Source organism: Crocodylus siamensis, chromosome 1 (assembly GCF_052110815.1).
Source record: "Crocodylus siamensis isolate JL-2025a chromosome 1, ASM5211081v1, whole genome shotgun sequence".
Lineage (NCBI taxonomy): Eukaryota > Metazoa > Chordata > Crocodylia > Crocodylidae > Crocodylus > Crocodylus siamensis.
In genome coordinates this window covers 290,180,778-290,201,145 of record NC_143395.1, presented here as the reverse complement: position 1 = coordinate 290,201,145, position 20,368 = coordinate 290,180,778, and the positions used below count along the sequence as shown (strand labels likewise).

Sequence of the window (20,368 nt, the reverse complement as noted above, 5' to 3'; positions counted from 1 at the left end):
GGAGCTGCTCGTGCAGTCAGGCTTCTCCCCTTTGCTTGCTCCAGCAGAGCTCTTTCTCCCTTGACTGCTAGTGGGGAACTGCCAGCCTGGCCTCAGCCCTGGGGGCTTAAATGTGAACCAGGCCCTGCCTCTTTCGGTCAGCTGACTGCTGGCAGGTGTGGGTCACCAGCTAACTCTGGTTACCCTGGTAACTGGCAGCTGGGGCTCCTCACTCACAGCTAGGGCTTTCTTTAAAAGAAGCAGGGCACCTAAGTGCTCTGCAGCATCCCCCATACTCACCCACCTGCATCCACGCACACACCCACACCCTTCCCCCATGCCCTCCACACACACCCACAGCCCCCCCAGACCCCATAACCACCCACCCCTCAATACCCCACACCCCCTACAGTATACAAAAGTAAGACTTCATTTTGAGCTATTATGCAATCACTGCTATATACACCACACAAACACACACAAATCAGGACAAAAATGTTTTTAAAAATAAAAATAAAATATGTTGTTGTTCATGTTTGATTTTTATTATATAATTTTTTTTTCTAGTTCCCAGATGGCAAACCCCTTTCCCAAAAGGAGTACTTCTAGGAACAAGGGAAGGGACTTCTGGTGACAAAGGTCAGGGGTTAGGGGGGTGGGACTTCTGGTTGCAAAATGGTGACCAGGGGCCAGGGCACTTGTCAAGGGGCGGGGCTACCCTTCTGGCCCTTGAAGCTTGCCAAAGCTTGTTAAGTGGCTCTCCACCCAAAATAATTGCTTGCCCCTGTTTTAGCTGTTCTGTCACCTAAATGACTGGATCTATCATTTTTTTCTCCTACTAATACAGTAAAACATATAAAGAAATGTTTCACACACTCTTTTTTCCAGTATACCCAAAATCATAACCCCAAGATCAAGAGCTTGACCAGGAGTTCACCAGGGAATTGGCCGAGGCCGCACGCTCCTGGTCCATGGTTGTCATGGGAGAGTTCAGCTACTGGGACATCTCATGGGAAGAGCACTCAGCCAAATCCTAATGGTCACAAAACTTCCTCTCATGCGTGGATGAGCTGTATTTGATACAGGAATTCTGCGGGCCGATGAGAGGTAAAGCACTGCTCGACCAGGTTCTGGCAATGGGCGACGACCTTATCAGCGACCTAATGATCAAAGGGAAGCTGGGTGACAGTGATCACAAGCTGATCACCTTCAACATCCTCTGTAAAGCTGGCAAGTCAGTCAGTAATACAGAAGTCCTTGACTTCAGGAAAGATGACTTTGACAAGCTCAGAAAGCTTATCAGTGAGGTCCTAAGGGACCATGACCCAAAGGAGAGGGGAGTTCAGGAAGAGTGGTCACTCCTCAAGGGAATGATCCTGGATACACAAGCGAAATCTATCCCATCTCAGAGGAAAGGCAGCAAAAGGGCACATCAGCCCCCCTTGCCTCTGCAGGGAACTAGAGGACTTCCTACATCTGAAAAGAAAGGCCTACAAAGGATAGAGGATGGGATCCACCTCCAAGGAGGAATATTCTGCACTGGTCTGAACGTGCAGAGAGCAAACCAGAAAAGCCAAGGCTACGACTGAACTTCAACTGGCTACAAGTATCAAGGACAATAAAAAGTCCTTTATTAAATATGTGGGGGCCCTGGAGGAAAAGCAAAGTTGGGCCCCTGCTAAACCAGACAGGACAGTTGACAACTGACGCCCAGGAAAAAGCCAACTTGCTAAATGGGTATTTTGCATTGGTCTTTCACGAGTCCCACGGGATGCCCCTGCCCATTACAGGATGGGAAGGCCTGGTTGAGGGAGATTCCTTACCCTCCATCAATGCTGACCTTGTGAAGGAACACCTTGAGAGGCTGTATACCTTCAAGTCAGCCAGCCCTGACAGCTTACACCCCAGGGTACTCAAGGAGCTAGCAAGCATCATAGCTCAGCCCCTGGCATGGATCTTCAAGAACTCTTGGTGCTGTGGTGAAGTGCCCAGTGATTAGAAGAAGGCCAATGTGGTGCCTATCTTCAGGAAAGGGAGGAAAGTGGATCCAGCAAACTACAGGCCCATCAGCCTGACCTCTATCCCAGAGAAGATCCTAGAAAAGATTCTCAAAGAGACCATTCTCAACATACTGGCCGATGGCAAAATCCTGAGGGATAGCCAGCATGGGTTTTTCATGGGTAGGTCTTGCTTGACCAATCTTCTTTCCTTTTATGACCAGGTGACCTATCCCGTGGACAATGGGGAAGAGATTGATGTCATATATCTTGACTTTGAAAAAGCCTTCAATCTGGTATTTCATGATCACCTTTCAGCAAAACTGGCCAACTGTGGCCTCAGCTTCACCACGGTCCGCTGGCTGGGGAATTGGCTCCATGGTCGGACCCAGAGGGTGGTGGTTGATGGAAGTCAATCGTCATGGTGCGCTGTGACCAGTGGGGTACCTTAAGGCTCTGTCCTTGGGCCTATAGTATTCAACATCTTCATTAATGATGTGGACATTGGCATCAGCATCAGACTGGCCAAGTTCACCAATGACACCAAACTTTGGGGTAAACCCTGAGGACAGGAGGGCGATCCAGGCTGATCTTGACAGGCTCAGAAAATGGGTGGACAAGAACATCATGGTGTTTAACAAGAAAAAATGCAAGGTTCTCCACCTTGGGAAGAAAAACCCACAGCATGCTTATAGGCTCGGCAGTGCTACGTTGGCTAGCACTACGGATGAACGGGACTTGGGGGTCATAACTGACCACAAGATGAACATGAGCCTTCAATGTGATGCTGCAGCTAGTAAAGTGAGCAAAATGTTGGCTTGCATCCATAGATGCTTCTCAAGCAAATCCCGGGACGTCATTCTCCCATTGTACTCAGCCTTGGTGATGCCGCAGCTGGAGTACTGCATCTAGTTTTGGACTCCACAATTCAAAAAGGATGTGGAGAAGCTTGAGAGAGTTCAGAGGAGAGCCACATGCATGATCAGAGGTCAGGAAAATAGACCTTATAATGAGAGACTGAGAGCTATGGGACTCTTCAGCCTGGAAAAGTGCAGGCTTAAGGGTGATTTGGTAGCCATCTATAAGTTTATCAGGGGTGTTCACCAGGATCTGGGGGAACATCTGATCACCAGAACACCCCAAGGGATGACAAGATCAAACCGTTTCAGGCTGGACATAAGGAAGACTGTCTTTACTGTCCAAGCCCCCAAGGTTTAGAATGGACTGCTGCCGGAGGTTGTTCAAGCCTTCAAGAGACTTTGAACACCTTTAAGAGACATTTGAATGTTTATCTTGCTGAGATCCTATGACACATGCTGACTTCCTGCCCCTGGGGCAGGGAGCTGGACTTGAAGATCTTTTGAGGTGCCTTCCAGCCCTAATGTCTATGAAATCTAAATGTCTATGAAATGACCCTAAACCCAGGGGAAAATGCTTTAAGAATACTTTTGTTTTCAGCACTGGCATGCTGGCATATTGTTTTTTTCTTTTCTTTTTTTTTTCTTAAACCACAAATCAGTTTGTATCATTTGTTACCACAAATGTTGTAATACAACTTGCTCTGCTTCTAGATTGTACCAGTTCCTGCAAAACAAAATAAAATAAAACCAGGGCACAAACAATACCCCTCCCAAAACCACAGATCTTTGTTCTTTATAATGGAGTTATACAGGTAAACTGTTTAACTGACTTAGTCCACAGCCTGCTGAGTGACCTTGGATGTCAGTTTCCCTTCTGTAAAATGGGGATAATAATTCTGCCCTTTTTTTGTAGAATGATTGGAGACCTAGGAATGAAATGGGCTAGATATTATTATTCAGTTTTGTAAATTATCATTCTAATCTACCAGCACAAGAAATTCAAGAATTAGTCCTTAAATAGTAAAAATGTCAAAAATAATAATATTACTCCCTACAAAAAAAATCCTTCCACACAAGAAATTTAAACAAAACAAAATATTCAGAGTTATTTTTTATTTACATCTTACATCTTAGAAATGTATCTCTTGGTTTTCCACAATGAAAATTATAAACTTTGAAAATAAAATCAAGTGCAAGTTTAATTATATTTTTGGCAAAATTAAACAAGTATCTGACTGTAAAACCAATTTGAAAACATTGTTTTCATTCTTAAATTAATCAGAGATAAGTGTTAAAATAATTTATTTTGATGTGCTATTATAGAAAACAATTTGAAATAAACAAGCTTATTCTATCTTAGTCAGGCTTGCCTTTTCTGCATTCTGATGTAAAAAGGAAATCAAGGTAAATTCAACAAATCTTTTGCAAAAGATATTGATTGCAGAATATTTATTGGTTAATCAGTAATACAAGTCCTACTTTAAAATGACTGACTAGCCCTTAGCTTCTTGTTTCCTAAATATATAGGTGGCAATATAAAGTCTAACTTGTTCTGAAATGCATATGCAAGTTAGTCTTTAAGGGCATTCATATACATATCTTTTTGTCCTGGGATGTGCCAGATATCCATCACTTTGGAGTAGATTTGATTAACCAAGTCTGCTCTGCACACAAGCTGATGTGAAATGCACTACACAGTGTGCAGTTGCATAAGCAGTGAAATGTGTGTCAGCATGTAGAAAATGGCAGCAGTGCACTTTTGAACTAGAGCACCTCTGATGTGTTTTAATTCAAAAGCGTGCCGCCGCCATTTTCTCAGTGCTGACATGCATTTGGTCACTTATACAACTGTAAGCACCCTACGCCCTTACATATATAAAAATGTCCTAAAGTGCCAACCCTGCCCTTCCTTCTACTAACCTCAGACTAACAGGGCTAACTACCTCTGCTTAAATATCTAGTTTAGATATATAGCTTTTTTCAGATTACCAGTGGAGGGCAGTATATTACTGTTCTCTTTGTATTTCCTATGCTGTCTAATCTTCAAATAACATCTATCACATAACTGTAATGTTTTTCTTTTTAATATCCTTGCAAAAGATCCCAATAAAGGTGCAACTCCTTCCAACATTTGCACATATGATTAATTTTAAGCATGCCAACAGCCTTACTGAATATATCTCAAGGCTAATAATGGGTATGCAAACATACTTAGAAGTTGTGTGCTTGCAGGGCCATAAGCAGCTACTTGACAGCTTCATAGATAAATTGCTTTATTATCTGGATAGAACACTGATAAAAGCTAGGTCCAAGAAAGCACTTAAGCCATGGAAAACTTTAAGCACACACTTTTATGCTCCATACTGGACACATCTACACAAGATGTTTACTGCAGAGTAGACTTATTAGTTCCACAGTAAACATCTCACCTATAGGACAATATTTATATTTCAATATTTAAGTATAATGTCTCAATATTCCTTACCGTGATGCTATATCTGACCATGGACAATTTTCCAGCCAGAGTGGAGACAAATGACCAAATGGATGGTAAACTATTTCATCTCAGCAGACTCTGAGCCAAAACCAAGACCACCCTGACCTCAGTCATTGAGCTCCAGTACACTGGTGATGCTGTAGTGTGTGGTTACTCAGATGCAGACCCTCAGACAATTGTTGACATCTTTACAGATGCATACAAGAAAGTGGGACTGATGCTTAACGTTCAGAAGACTAAGATCTTCCATCAACAAGCTCCTAATGATAGTCCCCAGCTCCAGTAATCCAAATCCATGGTGAGACTCTGGAGAACATTTTGTATTTCCTGAACCTCAGATGCCATCTAACAGAAAGCTGACATCAGTGAAGAAATCCAACATCACCTCAGATGTGCAAGTGGTCACCGGAAAGAAACAAGTGTTTGATGATCATGATATCAGATCTGAAACCAAGCTCATGGTTTATCAAGCAGTCATGATCTCCCACCTTGCTGTATGGAGCTGAGTTGTAGAAAATGAATAGGAGACATCTAAAGTTGCTGGGAAATGACCCTCTCAGCAGCACAGAAGTGGAAAGGGATCTCAAAGTCATAGTGGACTCCAAAATGAACATGAGTCATCAATGTGACAAAATCATCACCAAATCTAACCACACTTTATCATGCATCAGCAGGTGCATGACAAATAAAACCAAAGAGGTGATACTTCCCCTCTATGCAGCATTGGTCAGATTACAGTTGAAGTACAGTGTCCAGTTTTGAGCACTGTACTTCAAGAAGGATGTTGATAGACTCGAGGGTGTCCAGAGGAGGGTTGGTCAGGGGCTTACAGGACAAGCCATATGAGGAGAGTCTGAGGGACCTGGACCTCCTTAGCCTCCACAAGAGAAGGCTGAGAGGTGATCTTGTGACTGCCTACAAATTCATTAGGAGGACACAGCAAGGGATCGGAGATGCTCTGTTCACCAGGATGCCTCTTGGGGTAACAAGGAACAATGGTCACAAACTGACAGAGAGCAGATTTAGGCTAGATATCAGGAAAAACTTCTTCATGGTAAGGGTGGACAAAATTTGGAATGGGCTTCCAAGGGAGGTGGTGCTCTCCCCTACCTTGGGGGTCTTCAAGACAAGGCTAGATAGGCATCTGGTTGTGGTCATCTGCCTAGGCAGGGGTTCAGACTCGATGATCTGTTGAGGTCCCTTCTGACCCTAGCATCTATGAATCTATGAATCCATGAATAAGCACCATCAATGCTGCCTGAGGAAGATCCTCTGAATCCAGTGAAAAGACAGATGCACCAATGTTAGTGTCATCCTGCAAGCAAATACCACAGCTATTGAGGCAACGATCATCTGGCATCAACTTCACTGAGCTGGCCGTGTCATCAAGATGTCTGACTCCAGACTCCTGAGGCAAGTTTTATCCTAACACCTCAGCCAAGTTGTATGCTTAAGAGGAGGCCAGAGAAAGCACTTCCAGGATGTCCTCAAGGCCAATGTAAAACAAATGCAACACTGGTGTCAACTCATGGGAGACTATTGCCCAGGACCACCCCAAAGGGAGTGGGGAAAGCAGGAGCAGCAAAAACAGTGTCATAGATCGAATCAACAATCCAAAGCCACCGAACCATACAGAAATGTGTCTCAGCTGCAGTAGAGTCTGTCGTTCCCAGATAGGCCTCATCAACCATCTTTGGACACAGATAAAATGATCATGGAAGACAAGCATCCTCAGCTCTGAGGGATCGCCAAAGAAGAAAAAACATCTCATATCTATATGTGCAGCCCTACTAGGCTGCAGGAAACTAATTAACTCTGCAGCAGGGTAGTACTTGTAAATACAAGTAGTATTCTCCTGTGGAGTTTTTTACAGTAGACATTGATGTGGCTGATTGGAGCACTAGGGTGCTTCAGTGTGAGGGATGCCTGCTGGCTGGTGCCAAACTGTAGCACACTCGTGCCCCAGCCAGACCCTCCTCAGCATGTTGAATCAGATTAAAGCAGCCCTGGGCTAGCTGGGGCTGTTCCTGTCAGGCTCAATGTGCTGCAGGCTTGAGTGCATGTGTAAACGCAGTGCCTGGGAACAATAAACTATGGTGCAATAAGCACTGTTGTTTATTGCTTTGTCTTAAAAGCATGTATAGACACACCCAATGAGGTCTAAAACTTTTTTAAGTATAAAAATTAAATTAGATCATCAGAAAACTTACACTGAATAAGATTAATTTAAAAATATAATTTTCTGGAAAGTTTCAAGGACATTTTATCAGAACTGTATTTATTTGAAAGAGTTTAAAAGTGCCTTTAAAAAAATGTATCTCTTCTCCAAAACTTTATTTCCGTGTCCCTTTATTTCCGTGACCCCAAGACTGTATCCAGGGGTCAAAAAAACTGGCAGGAAAAAAAAAAATCAAGCAATGTACACTCAGGAAGCATGCCCTTGCAGTGCAGCGAACACCAGACTGTGTGGTATGTAGCGCTGCAAATGTGTTTGTAGCACCACATACCGCACAACCATGCTTGTCTGGATGCTTCCAATGTGTTTGTAACCCGAGTAACCTGTTTGTTTAGCACCTCATGCTGTTTATTGCTTTCTTTTCCTCTGAGGTTTCCTATCAGATGTATATCATAACTTGCTTATAGACTCTACTTCCTGGTCCACAACAAATCTGTTGTTTTTAGATATATGTCTTGCTGAGAGTATCTGCCACCAGTGATAAGCAAGGATGCTGTTTTTCTCTGATTGAAAAATATCCCAATTTTCAATTTACAAAAAGTAACCCAAATCCACATTTTTCCATGATTAAAATGAAACACCACTATTACATAGATACATATATGGTGGCGTTTTATTTTGATCATGGAAAAATATGTATTTTGGGTTACTTTTTTTAACTAAAAAATTGGAGACTTTTTTTAAATCAGAGAAAACCAGGATTCCTGGTGATGACTTTTCTGGGCAGACTCATACCCTCATATCCTAGTCCTAAAGTCTTAACAAATAGAGTTTCAAGAGCTTATCTAGCAGTGTCCACTTCTGAGAGGCCCAAGAAGGAGAACATTTGTTCTGATCCATTATCCAGTCCAAACTGGCCAAACACAATGAACAGGTAATATGCCCCAAATGATGCCGTATTCTACCTAGATATGAACTTAGAAAAGGCCTGCTTTTTAGAACCAAATTGGGCCAACATGCAGGGCAAGCAATACCACAACTCTTGATCCCTCAACCTTATTGGGCCCCACTATCGAAGTTGGCCTATGAAAACCCCTTAGGAGGGCACACGGGAAAGGCAAAAATGGAGGCTAGACTAACTAAATGGTGTTTTTGGCCATACCTATACAAACAAGTGGACTGGGCTTGCCCTAATTGTCAGTGGGTCAGCCTCTGGAAGCCCTCTCAGGCTCCATTGCAGCCCATGGTGGTAGCGTTGGACCCGTTTTCACAGTTAGTGCTAGACAGTTGGATTGCTACCAAAAAGTTCAGCGGGCCACCAGTTTGTATTGGTACTGACTACGACACTCAGTTTCCAGATGCAATTCCTCTACATACTGTTACAGGACCCCTCATAGCAGAGGAACTATTCAAATGGGTATCAAGGGTTGGCATCCTCAAAGAAATAATTACAGACCAAGGAACAAATGTTATGTCCCATGTCATGCATAGCCTGTGCCAGGTATTTAAAATTCAGCACCTACGTACAGCTGTGTATCACCCCCAAACCAAGGAGCTGGTGGAAAGATTTAATGGGACCCTGAAAAATATGTTACACCAGTGCACCCAAGAAGAACCCCATAAATGGGACTTCATAGATTTTAGGGTCAGAAGAGACCATTAGATCATCAAGTCTGACCCCCTGCTCTGGGCAGGAAAGAGTGCTGGGATCAAGTTACCCCAGCCAGGTGCTTGTCTAATCTCCTTTTGAATACCTCCAAGGTAGGAGAAAGAGCCACCTCTCTTGGAAGCCCATTCCATATTTTAGCAACCCTCACCATAAAGAATTTCTTCCTGATGTTCAATCTAAATCTACTCTCCTTCAGTTTATGTCCATTGTTTCTAGTAACCCCGAAGAGCATCCTGGTAAACAGAGTATCTCCCTGCAGGGAAAGAGGAGCCTTCTGGGGAAGAGATAGCAGTGGGGGAAGAGAGAAGCACGCCTTGGGAGCAACACTTCCAGAGCAGTTTCTCCATGAGAATATAGCAGCCCTGAGAAAGGAGGGTCAGCGTGCCAGATGTGAAAGGGCAGACGGAGATAGAAGGTGAAGCCTGGGACAGCAGGCGAGCGGGGGGTGGATCCCCAAGAGCAGGCTCTGAGCAGGAAAGGGAGCTTAGCCATGCTCTACTGAGCAGTGAGATTGCAGCTTAAGGGATGTCATTGAGAGGTGTGGTGCAAGGGGCAGGAGAGCTCCACCTGAAATAAGCACACTGCAGGAGAAGCAGCTGCTCCTAGCAGGTTCCAGTGGAAGCTGGGTTTTTTCTTTCTTTCTCTTTACTTAAGTAGTAATTGAGGTAAGTGGGACTATCAGTGGGTTTGTGGAATGAGGGTGTCAGAGTGGCTATGACACCACCTGAAACTGTTAAAGGGACAGAATTTGTTAGAGCTGCAGACTGTGGCTGGAGCCCAGCAAGAAAGGTGGTAAGAACTATCAGAGAAGCAACAGGTTGAGAGTGAGAGAGAGGAATAAACCCTGGGATTACAAACCCCAGAAAGGGCTCTTTTTTAACTATTTAATTTACAATTCCGGGCGGGGCATCTTGAGATTGGGACACATCAGGCCCAACCACAATAATAGGCAGGACTTACCTGATGCAGGTGGAAGCCAGTGAGTCTATTTTCATCTGGGTCATTGAGTCATACACAGATAGCACCTAGAATGAAAAAAAAAAAGAAAGAAAGTTATCTCACTTAAGAAAGTCTATGATTGCAATTAGCAACAAAACATCTGGGTGGCACTAGGACAGGGTGTGGGGGAGGTTGGAGCCCCAGAAAAAATCCCGACAGTAGCTGCCGGTGACAAACTATAGTTGGCTATGACCCAACATCAGGAAGAAATTCTTTATGGAGAGGGTTGCCAAAATACGAAATGGGCTTCCAAGAGAGGTGGTGCTTCCCCCTACCTTGGAGGTGTTCAAAACGAGATTAGACAAGCACCTGACTGGGGTTACTTGACCCCAGCGCTCTTTCCTGCCGAGAGCAGGGGTCAGACTCGAAGATCTAATAGGTCCCTTCCGATCCAAGAAATCTGTGAAGTCCCATTAATGGGGTTCTTCTTGGTCTTGGGTACCACCTCCTGACTAATAATATCACAGGAATTTAAAGACATGGAAGGTGAGCGTTGGAACATACTGTAGCAAAGCAATGCTAAGCAACAACAGTAAGAAGGGATTAGGCCGTGAATATCCAAGCTGCATTAGACTTACGTTTGACCTGAAGTAAGACCCTTACAGTCTTGCTGTAGTTCTTGCTGCTCTGGAGAGTTGTAGTACATTTGGACTGTTGCCTTGCCTATAATACATCACAGTCTGTGAATTGGCTCAAGGTTTCACAGCTTCTAATATGTATGAGCAGAATCTGGAAAGATGGTTGGCCACTTGCATAAATCTTATTACATCCTTTGGTTTGAGCATTTCCTTAATGGCTCTTACTTTCTCTTGGTCTAGCCCAAGTCCTTCAGAAGTCTACAGACATCCAAAGTGGGGGAAATCGGTTCTCTTGATCTTCTGATTGGTCACACCCAGCCTAATAGTTCTCTCCTGCAGCACCAATTCAAAAGTTGCTGGAACTTGGTGCCATGGCCCCGTATTGTCTCTTCCTTTACACTTCATTTTCCCTCAGTAAGAACGCTCACAGCTCCAGTATTGAGATCAGGAAGTCTCTCTAGTGTCTATTTCAGTTTTCACAGAAACGTCTTTAAGCTCAGGTTGAAACCCATATATATGTGAACCCAGCAGTATGTTACAGAAGGTAGTTTAGTTCAGCATGCCCGAAATCATTCTGGAAAATGTATTTTTTCCCATGGATAAATTAGGTGCCATTATCTAGCTTGTAATAGATAGTGATATCTTATTCACATTCAGTTACTAATTTGGGATCAATGCAGATTCTCAGTATCCCTTGTGGTTATTTCACCACTGTTTGCTGATCCATGCTATGGTTGTTTCAGTGCTGTAATTAAACCTCTTCTGTCCAACCTTGTCAGGTCATTCTGCAATCAATTCACCAAATTTAATGCTACAATGCAGTTTAGTAGCCTCAGGAAGTTGGAGTTGGTTTCAAACTGTTTTCCCCAAAGGTAAGTATCTCCTTAGAATATTTAAATATATGTTTAAAAATTGTATTTGTTGGTGAATACTGAACACAGCCCATTGTGACTGTTTATATTAGGGGCAAGCAAAATACAGCCTGCAGGCTGGATCTAGCCCTCCAGGCCATTCTATCTGGCCCATAGGGCCCCTACAAAAAACAACTATTACTAACCTGCAGCTGCCCCTCTGAAATCCAGCAGGAGGCATGACCTTTCAGAGCTTGCATGCCATTGGACTGGGTGGGCTCTGTGCTTCCACCTCCATGGGGCTCCCAGCACTGCAGCTGGAAACCCTATGTGGAGGCAGCAAGCGTGATGGCATGCTGCTGGACAGCTAGTGAGTGGGGAGGGGAGCTCCTACCTGCAGGAGGGGGATGTTGGCTTAGAAACGGTATTTAAAGTTCCAGACTGCTGACACCTAAGAGAGAGAGCTGCGGAGTGGAGCCTGGATCCTGATCAGATGTACCTTGACTCTGATGACAGCCCTAGGATTGGTAGATATAGAATTGCTTGATTGTTTGTATTGTTGCTTTTTTGTTATTACTCTGTATCAATAAATTCGCCTATTATCAACTGGAATGGGACCCACAAGAGGTCTGGGAACCCTCAGGGTTCACGGAGGTCCATCAGGACCATGTCTATTTGGATGTGAAGGCAGCCTCCCTATATTATAATTACATCAAGATGTGGCAGGCAAGAAAAGAGGGTGCCCATCAGGCCAAACTGGCATGGTTGAGGGGCCCTAGGAGATCACGGCCATCCTTGGAGACCCCATCCCTTGACAGCAGGGTATGGGTATGAGGGAGGGTGGGAGGTGGGAGGACCACCCACACACTCCCCCAGAGGGTGCGCAGCTTCCACTGTCAGCAGCAGCCACAGGCAGGGAGCTCAAGGCACTTGTGCCTGGTGCAGGCACTGATACCCAGCAAGGCGCAGGTCCATCCAGCGCTGTGGGCAGGGGCAGGGAGTGCAGACTGTTCGTCCGCCCCTAACATAGGGCCTCCACACAGCACTCCTGGAGCTCCTACCTTTACACTGGGGGAAGCCCCACAAGCCAGCTGCCTTCGTTGCCCATGCCATGCAGGTCCCTGGACTGCTGGGAGCGGAAGGAGCCCTGCCCACTGCTTTCCCAGGGAGTCCAGTGTGGGGCTTACCCTGCTGTGAGTGCAGGAGCTGCAGGTGCACGATGTGGAGCCCCTGTGATAGTGGCAGGCTGGGCAGGCTGCACTCTTTGCCCCTGTCCATAGCACTGGCCAGAGCTGTGCCCCACTGGGTGCTGTGCACCACATGGGGAAGTGTGTGGAGGGTCCCCACACCCTTCACCTTCCTTCACACCCCCCACCCTGCCTCCATAACTCCCACTGACACACCCCAACATACCCTATGCCTCCCCACAGCCACATGCCCTCAAACCCCCACACCTCACCATACACCCCACCAAGCAAACGCCATACACAATATGCAATAGTAAGACTTTATTTTTGAATTATTATGCAATCACCTCTATATAGACTACTCAAACACAAATCATGACAAAAATATTTTTTGTAATAAAATTACAATATGTTATAGTAGGTGTTTGGCTTTTAGCATATGATTTGGTTTTTTTCTGGTTCTAAGATAGCAATTCCCCCTCCTAAAAGGAGTATTTGCTGCGGGGGGGGGGGGGGGGGGGTAAGGGGAGGAACTTCCGGTAGCAAAGCTCAGGGGTTAGGGACTTCCAGTCCCAATATGCTGGCCAGAGGACGGGGCAACTGTCAAGGGGCAGGGGTACCCATGCGTCCCTCAACAGCTCACCAAAACCCATTAAGCGGCCTTCCATCCAAAATAGTTGCCTGCCCCTGCACTAGGGCTTTTACTTAAATATTTGTATCTATCAAGTGTGGGAAAAACCAATCCCTGATTAACATAGATATGCTGACAAAACTTGTAAGCACACATCAGGCTGATGCCTCAGAAGTTGCAGGAAGGCCATTGGCTTGGGACACTGGGGAGCTACAAGCAAAGAACTGCTAACACGCCCAGGGAGCTTCAGGTTCCAAAGAGTGAATAAAATATACCAGCATAAGCTGAGAAGCAGGAAAAAAGTATCAGAACTGGTTTAGTAATTAGATGCTTTCAAGCAAAAGGAGTTAACTCCTCCCAGCCTCGTCAGGGAATTGCTGCAGGAGAAAGACTAGGAAGACTGCCGTTGCCTTAACACAAGCAGACACTGGCCCAAACAGGAGGTTGAGATCTATCAGAGAGGAGTTTGTTGTCAGGCCTTTGTTGTTTTGTGGCATCTATAACTCTCTTTGTACTGTGTTATTTCTTATTTTACCTGTCACATGGTCTATAAACTATGTATTTAGAAACCAGAAATCCCCTGCTAGGTAGACTGAGGAAGTAATGTATCTAAGCAACCAGATGTTTGAGACCACTGTGGCATGACAGCAGTGTTTAAGGTGACTTGCAGCATCCCACTAGCCATGAGACGAATAAGAAATGGAGTCTGCACCTGAGAATATGCCTGAAAGAGGAAGAGCTAGCATGCTCGTCACTACTAAGACCCACAGAGTTTGAAAACGTGTAGGATTTAGTGACTGACTCCACCCACTGCAGACTAGTGTCTATCTAGTAATCAGGACTGTAGCAGGATGTGACAGTGTCACCTCTAAAGCCATTTTTTATTTGATACATTAAACAATGTGTTGTCAAGTATATTGGCACTATTTTTATGTTCCAAAGAGATAGCAAAATTCACAGCTATATAGACTTAATATGTGTTTTTTCCAAATGGTAGTGAAAATGCATTGTTGTGTAGATCCTGTGCAGAGAGGACAGTCTAATGGGGAGTCAATGACTTATTTTAGTGGTATTCTAAAATCTGTTTTTTGAATTTAGTTGTGGATAGTGTGTACAGTAATGTCAGCCCCAGCTTGTAAAATGTCAAGAAAATTAACAGAAAGGCAAAAATCTCAGTCACCAAAGGTGCTTAGGAAACAAGAGAAACCATTGAAGGAAACAGAAAAAATAGAAAAGCATACAGAAATAGAAAACAAATACCTATTACTTCATACTTCCTCTGCCTGTATAACTCCAAGCTTTAAAGTAACCTACATATGACATAGACACACATAGGAAACAATTTCCAATCATGTTTTTTGCCCTTGTTTTGTATTTATTTTATCACATGCGCACACAAAATGGCCGAAGTACTTTACAGCAATTAAAATAGTAGATCACACAATCCTAGAGAAAAAAATAGAAATCTATACAGTTATCCTGACACGACCCCTCCCCATAAAATTATCCCAGCCACCCAGAAAATAAAACAATCAAATATCTCTGAGCTGTCTGTATTCCCTCAAATGAAGGTGCCACCTACAAGGACTCCTCATTAACATACCAAACTATCCAATCACCTCAAGAGAACTGGTTTCAAATCATGCTTCACATAGAAAAGTTGGTAAACTTTAGGCATTTTATCCAAAAATTCAAATGATAGCAGTCATGGTAGGCCAACGTATAAAGCCTCATCCAATATTCACAACTGTCAACCAAAAGTCTCCTAAATGAGCTCGCTCAGAGTTAAATCAACCTCAGTTAGAATCTACAAAGATATTGCTGAACTGTTTTGGCTCAGTTTTGTGGGAAAACTAGCATGTCTCTGACAAAAGTGGCATAAGCTTCTTTCCCCAAGATGAAACAAAAAAAATTTTGGTGAGTGAGATCGGCTCAAGGGGGACTTTCCCCACTTCCCCCGGGTCAGGGAGATCGGCTGTTGGGCCCCCCAACGGGTTGCTGACTGGTGTTGGCAGGGCACGTGCCTCCCCTGACTCAAGAGGCACCAGTCACCCATGGGTCTATAACTTTGTGGCATTTCACAAAAGACTTTCCAAAGGTCAAAGGACAATACCCTTGGTTCTTTGAATGCATCAGTTATATATCTACTAGGAAATTAGCTTCACAGTCCACACCACCCAGTCCAAAAGGCAATATACATAGGGCCAGGTTCTGCATTCCTTATGCAGCGAAATACTCTCTTTGACTTGAATGGAAGTTTCCCTGAGCACCTAGGGTACTCCCTAGGGGTGGCCTGTGGGCCCTTGCCCAGCCACTACTCCCCTCATCACTGCCTGTGATAGCAGTTGAAATCTCAGGGCTCCCTCCTCTCTTCTCAAGCTTCCACTTTTGGTGCCTGCTCCCAGGAGCAGACAACATGCAGTGCAGTGCAGGGAGCTGAGGGTAAGCCTGGGGCCATGCAGGTCCCTGGTGCAATGGTGGCTGGGGAAGCATCTGCACAGGTATATGATGTAGAAGTGAGGGGGGGCACCTGCATGCCCACATGTTATATTGGGGATACATCCATATGGCATGCAGCCTGGGAGGCCTGTGGCTCACCTTGTCTAAGGCAAGTAATATTTTTACAAAGTGTTGTGCATGTATTATATTTTATACATCTTATTTTACTTTCTTTTTAGAAGTAGGTGTTGGATAGCTTCCTACGCATTCAAAAATGTCAACTTTATATGAAACACTTTAAAATATCACTAGAATATTATATGAAAAATTCAGATAATTTTCGAACAAAATCACTATATGCATTGTTTTTCATCTTGGGGATAATTTCCACTGGTACTTCACTTTTTGATTGGGGATTAAAGGCAGAAGGAAATCCTTACAAAGTTAGATACAAGTTTTGTTTTGTATTTTTTGTTACCTAGCAAATATAACAAAAAACGGACTTTAGAGTGTTGGCGGTGCAATAGTTTAATGATAGAACAAAGACATATTCATCTCAGGAGGACTGGGTTCAAATCGTGCCTTAATTGGAAAGTCAGGTAGATTGCAGTGATCTGATCTTGAAACTGTTGATGAAAGGCAGGGCTTCTGTGTGATACCTTGTATTAGACCATTTGAAAAGTTGGGAGAAAAGCCCAATAAGATTTTTGGCATCAAGGTTTTTTTCTCAGGTCTGAGAAAGATGCAGGTTCAGTTGTGCGGCAAAGCTTGCTTTTCCTTTTGCAAGAATGAAACCAAATTTTAAATAAATAATTAGGAACAAATATTTTGGGAAGTTTAACAAAATCTTTAGTTACCATGTTTCCAATAATTAGTCAGTTGCAGATCTGGGTAAAGTATGATGCAATGTACTGCAACACAATAGGTCAGGATATTGAAATAAGTAGTTCTGAACATATCATTGTCCAATAATCCTGAGTACCTAATTAGTACCCAGGAAAGTGGTGCGTGTCAACTGTCCAGACCCTTTCTTTCGTTCCTTTTTTCATTTGTTTGTTCATTCCTTTATTCTTTCTCTTATCTCTCTCTCTTTCTCTCTTTCTCCCTCCTGAAACAAATGCAGTTCCAATATGGAAAGATCAAAATCAAACATAGTGATGCCAGGACTTATGAGAAGAGTTTAGAGACAGGATCTTCAGGTGGGTTATATCAGCCAGATGACCATGAATGGCAATATTCCCATTTCAAATTGTTAAGAATCTGGGCCATAAACTTTGAGAAAAGTGAAAATGCTGTCCATAAATTAAATAATGCAATATTCTCATGGTTTGTAATGGGAATTTAGTTTAAGGGGACCACAAAATTTGTTGTATTTTAAATTGGTATAAAACAACCTGAGTAACAGCAGCAAAATTATTACTGTAGTGGGTTGGTGTATGAAAATTGCTACTTAAACTATCCATATCTCACTTTCATAAATGTCAGTTTTTAAGAATGTTATGATGTAATCTGTCTAGCAGTTGGGGCATTGATGTGGCTTAAGGTACTGATGTTGGTCTTCAATAGTTTCTTTGTCCTACGAGATATTGTGATATTTGAAATTGAAATAAAAATATTAACCTAATTAACCACTTTTAAGATTAATGTGGTTAGTAAAGGATGTGTAAAAGTCAAGAGTGCAAAATATCAGTGTTGTGATGACTTCACAGTGGCTATACATAATGCATTCATGATAAAATCATTCTTTTGCTATTACAAGATAAGAAAGCAATATCTAAATATACAATATACACGTTATTTACAAAGCTCTCTCTCTGTGCAGAGCTCTGTCTCTCTCTGTGACATTCTAATATCATTTTTATACAGTAATTTTAACTAAAAACTGGGAATAATTAACCTTTGAAGGTTTTTTGGCTTATTGTTTGCTGTCAAATCATAGTTACACTCCATAAAATAATATCTTGCACTTGAATCCTTGGAGTTTCACTGGATCATTTCTCTCTTTGGATGACTTTGGTTCATCTTACTCTGTCTTATGCAGTCCTGTGTGTTTTCAAGATGAAATGGTAATTTAAGACAATGCGTGAAATACCTTCTGTTTGATGTCACTGGATTCCTGTTGCTGTGGGAAAGGTTTTTGCAGGGTACCAGGTAAAAATAGTTTTCATGCTACTTTTCCACTTCTGGGGTCGATGGTTAAAAAACACTTTCTTGCCTTTGCAAACATACCTTAACTCCCTCTATCCCTTCCATTGGCCCACTTGACATTGACCTGGCTGACATTGTCCTGGCAGAGAATAAACTTTCCCTCCTGATATCCATGTTGTCACTGAGTGATACTTTACGACCAAACACCTGTTTGAATTTTTGGTAAAATTCTTTGGATGCAAAGTAGTAAATGAAGGGGTCAAGGCAATTGTTCAAGCAACTGAGGCACAGGGTGAGCTTGTAAGCAGGGTAGAAACTCTTGTTATAAAAGATACGGTTGATCATATGTACGAATAAAATAAAGTTATTAGGAGCAAAGCAAGTGATAAACACCAAGAGAACTATTCCAGCCAGGTAGATGGATCTTGTTGTTTGTCTGTTATGATGGGTGTTAGAGGTCTGAACAAGCTTCCGAATAGTGCCAATGTAGCAGGCTACAGTCACGATGAACGGGATCAGGAAGAGGAAAACAAACAGGGTGAGAAGAAAGACTGCCCATTGTAACATGCTGGGTAGCATGTCCCGTTTAAGAACATCAAAACAAGTTACAATCTTCAGTTCTTGCACATTGTAGGTTAGGTCTTTGGTTGCCAGTGGGTGCAGGGCTATCATTAAAATGATCCATATTCCAATGCAGGCAGCAAATGCATATCTCTTCCTTCTCCACTTAATTAACTTCATAGGATACACTACACCCAAGTACCGCTCTATGCTGATGCAGGTCATGGTGAGTATAGAAGAATACATGTTGGAGTAGAACATCACTGTTACTAAGCTGCACACTTTCTTACCGAAGATCCAGTGGTTGCCCTTTATATGATAAATAATCTGGAAGGGGAAACAGCTTGCCAAGGCGAGATCTGTGATGCTGAGGTTAATCATGAAGATCACTGAGGGTGTTCTGGGTTTGATGTGACAACACAGCACCCAAAGTGAGAACAGATTGCCGGGAATGCTGATTAAAGCTACCAAGCTGTATACTATTGGGAGGGTGTACGTAATAGCTTTATTCTGAAGCATTGCCACAGTATCATTGTCCAGGTGGTTTGTGTTATTATTCATCATTCACAAAGAAGTTGTTGATTCTGAAAATCCTGTTGGCTCATATCATGAATGTTCCATTAAAAATCTAGGAGAGAAATGGAAAGGATAAAAAAGAGATATGTCAAAATAGTAGGTAAAAACAAACTCTTCCTATTAACGAAATGTAAAAAGTAGCATAATTCAAGTTTGTGTTTCAGTTCAATTTTGGATTGAACTATATTTTATATCAAAATGATTTCTTAAAAATATTATGTGTGCAGTCCAAATACTATTAAAATCAATGGCAAAACTCCTATTAACTTTAATTTATCCTCAAAGTTCTGGTTGACCTTTGTATTTTCAGCAGCATCTTCCTGGTTCTGTTCAACTAAAGCCAACCTGCCTCCTTTGGATTAGAATAGCTTTACCTCTTACACCAATACTTTCCTGCTTTTGTCCAGTTCCATAGCAATGCAAATCAGTTAAGTACCAAGGATTCCACTTACCTTAAAATGGAAAACTGTTGAGTTATTGATTTTTAATACCTTCAAAACATAAACAAAAAAGGTAGAAAAGTACTGGCTAAGAGCGTGCACACTCTAGCTTTCACAAGATGCAGTTTACCAAATAAATGAGGAATGGTACGATAAAGGTTTGGATTGGCTTACAGGACAGAGGCATTGGCCAAACTAGAATTAATAAGTTACATTCTAATAAAAAGAAAAGTTGAAGGTGTTCTACTATATCCAGCTCTGTGTTTCCAAGATGAAAGTTATTAAAACAGTATCTTATTTAACAATAATTGTTATCTGATAATAGGGATTTTGCAAAAATCTCAGTCATCTCCTCTAGCTTTGTAGGCTCCAACCTACATGACCATTGGCTTTGTCCTTATATAGAAAGTTTTCCTTCAGCAATACTATCACCTATGTCATCAGGTTATCACTATTTATTTCTTATACTAGAATAGCAGCTTGGTGTTTTCTCTTTATTATATCTGTTTTTGTTTACTTAGTATGTATTTTTTACATTATTCTGTGTGATTTTATGACCCCATGACCAAACACATCCTCCTTTTATGTCTCTAGTTGACTAATCTGAAAATTCATTACATAATGTTGAGAAGCAATGTTAATGTTTCTCCATTTAAAACTTCAGTAGGGATTTGCTTAGTATTAGATTCACCATCTATTTTCCTGAAGTTACCTGTTTCCAAAACAATTCAAATCAGTAAAGTTGTAGGATTAAAGAGCAAGGAGATTTTTTCCAGAATT

At 42.6% G+C, this 20,368-nt stretch overlaps 1 protein-coding gene across 5 annotated transcripts in view; it reads right to left on the bottom strand.

The window, feature by feature from the left end:
- Nucleotides 1-13,142: 13,142 nt before the first annotated feature.
- Nucleotides 13,143-20,368, bottom strand: part of LOC149874594 (P2Y purinoceptor 8-like) — a 52,324-nt gene continuing 45,098 nt past the window's right edge. For all 5 annotated transcript variants that reach the window (XM_090064314.1, XM_090064322.1, XM_090064331.1 and 2 more), the window contains one exon: nt 13,143-19,200. In XM_090064314.1, coding sequence (XP_089920440.1) covers nt 18,060-19,136 — 1,077 coding nt within the window. In that variant the 5' untranslated portion in view covers nt 19,137-19,200 and the 3' untranslated portion in view covers nt 13,143-18,059. The remainder of the gene's footprint in view (nt 19,201-20,368) is intronic.